At 51.0% G+C, this 8,800-nt stretch overlaps 1 protein-coding gene across 1 annotated transcript; it reads left to right on the top strand.

Annotated features, from left to right (window-relative positions):
* Nucleotides 1-2,299: 2,299 nt before the first annotated feature.
* LOC131284560 (SWI/SNF complex subunit SMARCC1) lies at nt 2,300-7,570 on the top strand. Its single transcript, XM_058313423.1, has 6 exons — nt 2,300-2,466; nt 2,846-2,965; nt 3,035-5,188; nt 5,253-5,538; nt 5,925-6,797; nt 6,909-7,570. Exons 1-6 carry the CDS (start codon nt 2,344-2,346, stop codon nt 7,568-7,570), a joined length of 4,218 nt encoding a protein of 1,405 aa, XP_058169406.1. The 5' UTR covers nt 2,300-2,343.
* The last annotated feature ends 1,230 nt before the right edge of the window (nt 7,571-8,800 follow it).

Here is an 8,800-nt window from a genome sequence, read left to right as displayed (position 1 = left end):
CACCTGTTTCTGGGTGGGGAAGGCCATTGTTGTGCCGACGGATCCATCGCTCCCGACTTTAGAAGCCATTTTGCATGATTATCCCTACCATATTGGTACCTTTACGCATCATGCCGTGTCACGAAAAGCGAGGCCATCGATAGCGTGTTACGAAGCTATCGCAGTAAAATGTAGTGTGCACACACCTCAGTAGATTTTACGTTTTCACTCCGACAAAAGGATTCAACAATCACACGACATACATGCACATTAAAAGAAAAAACGCTCTCACAATCCTTAGGGCCAAACGATGCCGAGTCATTCCCATTTGTTTTCCAACAAAGTAAAAAAAAAAAAAAACAAAAGATATATAATACGCAAGCGAGAAATGGAAAAGAAATACTAGGAGGTAGACTAATTAAAAATAGCGAAATAACCGACCTTAAGCGATAGTGTTACAGGGTGAAAACGAACGAACACAATCGATCAGAGATTTTCTCGGCGACCCCTTTTTGCTGCGGGAAAAAATAAAAAGGAAACCAATAGCCCAAGGAAGTTCATCCCTAATACACACCTACGGCCATATTTTCCAACTGATAAACAAAAAACAAAGGAAAACATAGGGAAACGCAACAGATTAAATCTTGTCATGTTTCAAACATGATTCAGTTATGCCCACGATGCGTGTTGGAGAGCAGTAGAAACATAAAAAGAAATAAAAACCCCTCCAGTTGATAGTTGAGTAAGAGGCATAAGAAATTCTGTATTTCTCACACGCGCTACTACAAATGGGCAAAAGCAAAGCGATAGATATGTGAAGTAAAGAGATTCAGTGTATGTGGTACACATACGTCACGTAAAAAATATGCGTTGCACACGATTTGTAGTGTATAAAAAACAGCATCATTAATAAAAAATTGTTCATGTGTTGGAAATCAAATTCGTAGGCAGAGATTAACAAACTAAATCCACGAAAACTCAAATATAGGTAGACAAAAGAGCTCGTGTACCCTAGGTACACTCAGGGGAAAACGAAGGAGAGAAGGTCCTTAAACACAAGCCGCATCCCACAAAGAGTGAGCTGTGCATCTTTCCGTCGCTGTACGTTGTTAAGTGGCCACACACAACACTGTAGTGAAATATCATGTTCTATATGATTGCAAAGCGGGCGGACGAGCGAAGCAGAAAGGTATTGGCGTGTGGCGCGGGTTGATTGCGCAAGATACAATCACACAGAGCACACCCTTCAATTTAGCCAAAACATAACTCAACGCATACGCATCATCGCAATTAGCTCAGAGAAATATGTTACACTCACAAACTAGTAGAATCACATTAAATCCCCATTTCCCCCCTCCTTTTCATCACGTAGTTGAAACAACGGAAGCAGAAGCAACAAAACAGCAAAAAGCGAGCGTGCACGCGTGGGTGCAATTGCAAAATAACGAACGAATTTCCAAAGTTTTCCTCTCTCAAGTCACATACAATTCATGTATACAGAAACGAAAAAGGAAAAGACGGGCGAATATATGCAGAATAACAAAATGATCATACAAACGTAGATGCAAGTGTTAAAATGCCTCTAGGGCTAATCTGAAATGAAATTTGATATACAACGCACGAGATCAGTAAAAAAATTTAACAATAACGGAAACATGCAATTCCACCGCCCGACGTCACTTGTGGGTGGTAGAAAATAAAATTGAATGAAAAACACATATTTTTACCCAAAAAAAAAGGTTTGTGTTAGTTGAAATGATAAGAACAGGAGTAAAAACAAAAAAAAACTCCCAAATACACAAATGTTGAAAAAAGTGCATGTGCAATAATTACTATCATCATGATGACATTGATTTAATTTCAATTACCACACAGAAAATACGTGATAGTTTAATTAACTTCAATTTTTTAATCACGTTTTGTGTTTTCAAATCTAATGACGATGATTCATGGCATTAGTACCATACTTTGGCGCAACGCGCGCTAGTGTAGCTTGATTTAGTTCATGGAACTACAACTCCGAACGGGAGTAATGTACATTGCATGGAACGGAGTAATAGGTCTAAACAAAAAGAAGCGAATTAATTTTGAATTTTGCAACAGCCGAGAGTTCAATAGTTAAGTAAAAAAAGTTTAAACTTATTTTCTAAAAGCAAACTCTCAAAGTATGGCACTTTTTTGCGATATTTTATTGATGACGAAACTCCGTACGTCACTTCACGGAACTAGGTGCACAGTTCCAATGGAAGGAACGGACCTAAAACAGGTCGGAACTCTCAAACGTTCGGTGGAACTCTAATCACAAGCGTCGCAGTGAAAAGTAGAAACCAGCAGAAAGTAAACGGTGTGTGCAAGTGATTTCCCATGGAAATGGTTTCTTTGGGGCCCAAAAAGGATGGAAATCCTAATGCCGAGTTCTTCACCGCGCCGGAAACACTGCAGGGCTTCGAGACGGTGCGCCTCTGGCTGCAGAAAAACTTCAAGAAGGTACGGTGGTGTTGATGCGGTGATGCTTACAGGCAAATGGCGAGCCATTTTGTCCCATCGACAGGCGGCAAACAAGTGCTGCATTTTGTTGGGCTTTTCGTGCTTTTCCCGTAATGCAAAAGTGCCAATATGACTACACTTTCCTCAGTTTCATCGCCGAAGCACAATTGTGAATGTTTTGCTTTTCTGAAATAATTTTATCATCCCAGCAACACTTGGTTGCAAAGCGAAAGAGTGAAAGAGAAAGGGAAACGAACACCGGGATGCCTCACCAAGCTTCCCCAAAGTGGGTTGATTGTGAATTGTTGTTTTTTTTTTCAAAGTGAATTTTGTGCCTTGATTTCGTGTTCATAATGTTTTGAATTCCTTTCCCTTTTAGTTCCTTGCACAAGATCCACCGACCAAGGAATCTTTAGCACATCTGATCATTCAATTCATCCAATACCAGGAGGCAAAACTGGGCAAAAATTCTCAGGATCCGCCGACGACGCGATTACCGGTAAATATTCACCAAGCCTCCGGCAAGCATCCACATTGTAGCCTTCATTGATCCTTGATTCGCTTGCAGATACGATGCTTCATGGATTTCAAGCCGGGCGGTGCCCTGTGCCATATCCTCTCGACGATGTACCGGTACAAGGCGGAACAGCGCTGGCGAAAGTTCGACTTTACCGTCAACAAAAATCCGATGCGCAAGGACCCGATCGGACAAATGGTGCTCGACATCGAAACGGCGCTGATCGAGGCGGAATGTATGCGCCTACCGATCGTTTACATTCGCCCGGAGGTGGACCGCGCGACGGCGAATAAAATCACCGACATCGTTACCAACCATCAGGGTGAGATAACGGTCGACGAGGAGGAAGCGACACACGTCATCTACCCCGTCATTGATCCGCTGCCGGAGGATTACGCGCGACCCACGTTCCGCCGCGAGAAGCATGTCATGATCCACTGGTACTACTTCCCGGAGTCGTACGACACCTGGGTACCGAACACGTTCGATCTGCCCGACAACATTCCGGATAATCCGCCGTCACCGGCCGAACGCTGGCGTGTGTCGGCCTCGTGGGTGATCGATCTCGACGAATACAACGAGTGGATGTCGGAGGAAGACTACGAGGTGGACGAGAGTGGTCGAAAGAAAGTGCACCCGCATCGGCTCGGTGTGGAGGATCTGATGTCGTCGGGCCCCGCTAGTGGAACGGCCGGCAGTGTGGAGGATAAGGTGAAGAAGACACCCAAAGTGGTCAACTCGAAGCGCAAACGGTCGCCTTCGCCCGCCGCCGGTAAGGGTGGCAAGCGGAAGAGTTATCGGTCGCCGGCCGCCTCGGCTGCGTCGACTTCCGCCTTCCAGAAGAAGCCCCGTGCCGATGACGAAGAATCGGAGGACCTCACGAAGGACATGGATGATCCGACACCGGAAACGAATATCACCGAGGTCAAGCCGAGCTCGACCAACTCGGGCACTTCCGGACCAGCGACACCGCAACCGAAACGTCCCGATCCGGACATGATGCCGATGAAGTACGCCAGCGTTACCGACTTGGATGACGAGTTCGAGCGTGGGGTGAATGCATCGGGTACGGGTGGCGGCGGTGGCCCGGGCGGTGGTTCCGGTGCCGGGGGTGACGACAGTCAGGCGGGAAAAACGAGCGACAATAGTAACACGCAAGATTTCCCCTCACGCGATGGCAAAGGGGACGACCTGGAGGACAACGTGACGGAGCAGACGCACCACATCATCGTACCGTCGTATTCGGCCTGGTTCGACTACAACTCGATACACGTGGTGGAGAAGCGCGCTCTGCCCGAGTTCTTCAACGGCAAGAACAAATCGAAAACGCCGGAAATCTTCATGGCCTATCGGAACTTCATGATCGACACGTACCGGCTCAATCCGACCGAGTATCTTACCAGCACGGCCTGCCGCCGCAATTTGGCCGGTGACGTGTGCGCCATCATGCGCGTCCACGCGTTCCTCGAGCAGTGGGGTCTGATCAACTACCAGATCGATGCCGATTCGCGTCCCACACCGATGGGACCGCCTCCAACTTCTCACTTCCACGTGCTCAGCGACACACCGTCCGGACTGCAGCCGATCAACCCTCCCAAGACGGCTCAACCATCAGCGGCCAAGAACCTGCTCGATCTTGACAAGGGCAAGGGTGCGCTGCTCGGTGACAAGAAGGACGATGGGCTGACGGCGGGACCGGGTGCGGTGGGTGCCAACGGAGCTCCGGGAGTAACTGCGGCCACCGTCGGACCGGATGGCATAAAGGTCGAGCCGGGCAGTCTCTCCCTGGCGCCGACGGCCGACCCGAACGGACAGTTTGGCCTGCGTCTCGATCAGTACACGAGGAAGCCAGCCGCCATGCGCAACAAGACCGCGGCCAGCATGACACGAGAGTGGACGGAGCAGGAAACCCTACTGCTGCTCGAGGGCCTCGAGATGTACAAGGACGACTGGAACAAGGTGTGCGAGCACGTCGGATCGCGCACGCAGGACGAATGCATTCTGCACTTCCTCCGACTACCCATCGAGGATCCGTACCTGGAGGACGACAACACCTTCCTGGGCCCACTGTCCTACCAGCCGATTCCGTTCAGCAAGGCCGGCAACCCGATCATGTCGACGGTCGCATTCTTGGCCTCGGTAGTCGATCCCCGTATTGCGGCCAGCGCCGCGAAAGCCGCCATGGAAGAGTTTGCTGCAATTAAGGTAAGTGTAACGACTATGAAAAGTCTAAAAAACAGCAATGCAACATTACTTCCTTCCGCTGTAGGATGAAGTTCCAGCGACGATGATGGACGCACACCTGAAAAATGTGGAAAAGTCCAGCTTCGGAGGAAAGTTTGATCCATACGCCGGATTAGCCACGAGCGGTATTGCCGGTACCGGCCCTGACAAAGATAAGGAGACGGAAGAGACGGACAAATCTACCACACCCGCCGTCGGGAACGCATCAGCACCGGCCAGTGGTGGAACAACGCCAGCTACTCCGGCGGCGGCCAGCACCACAGCCAGCACCGATGTCGAGATGAAGGATGTGTCGAAGAAAGAGGATGGTGGTGAGTTCGTTGTTCAAGTGCAATGCAATAATTGCACTGAGATTTGGCTGCATTTCGGCATCACTCTCAGCAGGCGCAATTTTTCTTAGCCAAGCGATTTTCAATTCACAAAAATTGATTATTCTTACGCAAAGCTTACTATGATTGTTTAGTGTTGAATTTCCACACAGCGTACTTAAGCGTACACAGATATCTTAAGGTTAACTTGAAAGTTAAACCAGTAGCACAAGTTGAGCATGATGAAGTAGTTTAGTAGCGGTTTGTTTAAATAACATTACTTTCTCATGTGCCCTTTTTCATACCACCGCCCGTTTACACGTCTGCATTCATTTGGTAATTTAGTTATTTTTGTTTCTCGTTTCGTTTTGGTTTGTTCGTGTGATAAGAAAAAGAAAAAGCTTCCGAAGACAGCACTAAGGCAACTGATTCTGATGCAACAGCCGCTCCAGACAAGGCAGCACCATCGACCGAGGCGTCGGCCCCTGCCACTCCGGGCACTCCAGGCGGCTCGTCGGAAGCGCCGAAGGAAAAGGACGGTGGCAAGGATGGCAAGGATGGGACCACAAGCTCGGCTGCTGCCGGTGGTGCAACTGCGGCCAGCACGACGCAACCGGAGGGAACGGTCGCGACGGTGGCCACCGGCAAGGAGTCCGCAAACGGCGGGACCGATCCGAAGCTGTTCAACGAGGGCAACCTGCAGGCGGCTGCTGCTGCCGCGTTGGCCGCCGCCGCCGTGAAGGCGAAGCATCTGGCCGCGGTCGAGGAGCGCAAGATCAAGAGCCTGGTGGCGCTGCTGGTGGAGACGCAGATGAAGAAGCTCGAGATAAAGCTGCGCCACTTCGAGGAGCTCGAGACGACGATGGAGCGCGAGCGCGAGGGACTGGAGTACCAGCGCCAGCAGCTCATCCAGGAGCGCCAGCAGTTCCACCTTGAGCAGCTGAAGGCGGCCGAGTTCCGGGCTCGCCAGCAGGCGCACCAGCGCTTCCAGCTGGAGCAGGGTCAGTGGCAGCAACAGCAAGCCCAAGCTCAAGCGCAAGCTCAGCAACAACAACAGCAGCAGCAGCAACAACAGCAACAGCAACAGCAGCAACAGCATACCGGCGGTCCCATGGCAGCCGGGGCAACCGCCGGAGTTCCCACACCGGCGGGTCCCCCTTCGAACATCCACCAGCACCAACAGGCCGGACCGGGTGTGCCAGCGGTAGCAGCAGCATTAGCCCCGGCGGGAGGAAACCCTAGCAACAACCCGGGCGGAACTAGTGAGTCCGATATTCAGACCCAAATGAGAAATGCACCCGCCCGAAGGCGTACCATTGACTAACGTGTGGAAAACTCTTTCTTCCCCGCCCTCTTTGGCTCCCCCTTTGCAGATATTCACAAGCAGCCACCGACGCCGTCTACCGCTGGTGGCCCGGGAGTTCCTGGAGTTCCGGCGGCGGCAGCAGCAGCAGCAGCACCAGCAGTGGCCCCTCAGGCCACGGTAGCCGGTTCCTCACCATCGGTCAACCCGCCAGCGCCGACGCCCAACGGTATCCCTCCTTCTACCCCTTCCTCCAGCAGCATGCCCCCAACAGTTTCTACGAATCCTTCCGAAGGCACTATGGGGCCAAATAATATTATGCCGGCGGTTCCTCCGTCGGCGACCGGCAGCGTGCCGCCACTCCCGACCGATCCCTCCCACCCACCACCGCCACCTTCGGCGGCGATGGCGACTGGTTCCGGCTCGTCGCAGCAGGTTTCACCGCAAGCCTCGTCACAGCAGGACGCGACGGAAGCGCCGCAGGCTTCTTCCCCAGCGGCAGCCGCCACCGCGACCACCGCCCCTCCTCCCACAGCAACGGACAGCCGGTCAACGTCGGGCAACCCTTCCCCTTCCGGGTCCCCCGAGGCGGCGGTGGCCCTTCCCACCGCGGAAGGAGCAACCGGGGTGGTTCCTCCGGGCGCAGCCTCCGAAGGTTCGGACCATCACACACCCAGTGAGCCGCCGGCGACCGCTCCACAGGCAGGCCCCGCCGGACCTCCACCGTCATAACTCCGCCAGAAAAGCCTCCACCGGAAGCAGCAGCCACCGTTGAAGCTCAACCGAAGCAGCAACGTCGTCGTACGCGGCCGGGGACGGGGGCGTGGCTCCTTCGCCCGCTTTCACCGACGTCCCCGGGACACCGGGTGCGATGGTGGTACTGGTGAGGAAGGCTAGAAGCAAACCGAATCGGTTGCGACCCTGGCGGATGGGTCAATGGAGAGGCGATGGTCGATAGCAACTACTCCTTAAAGGCCGCCGTTTGGGAGGGAGCCGCCGGTTAATATTGTATTAGAAGTATGTCATACCCGATGGATCGCAACGACATCAAATCGCTCACCATGAGGAACAAATACGGAACCGCCGTACGTTTTAATCTGTAGTCTAACCGTAATCGTGTATCGTGTCCGATGGCAAATGGCGCACAACATAGGGAACGGGAAAGGAAATATCTTCTTTTTTTTCTAAACTACATACAATCGTGTGCTTATGCACCTTACAGAATCTTCTAATTGTAATTCCCCCGCCCCACCACTGATATGTCTCTATCTGTTTATGTACTGTAATCGCAATGGCGCTACTCTTAACGTCAAATTCATTACTGTTTGCCTTCTTGTCCCCCATTGTCTTATGCCTAGCATTTTTCCATTTCTTTTATGGCCACCGTTTTGGCATTCGCTCACCTCCCCCTGAGTACAATGCTGCTGCTAATCTGGGTGTTGGCACCTGGCAAGCCGCGGACCCCTTTTTTCCACGTGACGATTGAGCAGAGAAAAACTCATTTTCAAGCAAAACCCGCCATCGTAGCGCAAACGGTGGCATAGGATGGGACCGCACCTTCGCCGATGCCGCGGGGTGGGGATTTATTTCTAGACATTTACCTAACCATACTTTAGGAGAGATAAGCGATTTACGTATAAGTAACAAATAAAACAAATGCTAATGTCCTACAATCGCGCCTTGTGTTGGGTGTTTTAAGTTTTATCCGATGGCTTTGTAATTAAGCATTTTTTCGGTATTAACGTAACGGTAGTTAATACCGAAAAAATGCCTTTTTTGATTTTTATTTTCCCTCCTTCCATGTTATTGAAAGATTAGTTTCAGTATCATCGCTGGTGCAATGCGGGAAAACACGATATTTCATATATTTTATATGAAATTAAGCACTAAAACCCGTTTTTCTCGTATTTCGTATAATCGTTCATGCATCAAGTAAAAACGGTGCAATGCAAATTTTGTTCA

The sequence above is a fragment of the Anopheles ziemanni genome, chromosome 3 (genome assembly GCF_943734765.1).
Source record: "Anopheles ziemanni chromosome 3, idAnoZiCoDA_A2_x.2, whole genome shotgun sequence".
Lineage (NCBI taxonomy): Eukaryota > Metazoa > Arthropoda > Insecta > Diptera > Culicidae > Anopheles > Anopheles ziemanni.
The sequence above is the reverse complement of the archived record's forward strand: the minus strand, read 5'-3'. Positions and strand labels throughout refer to the sequence as shown.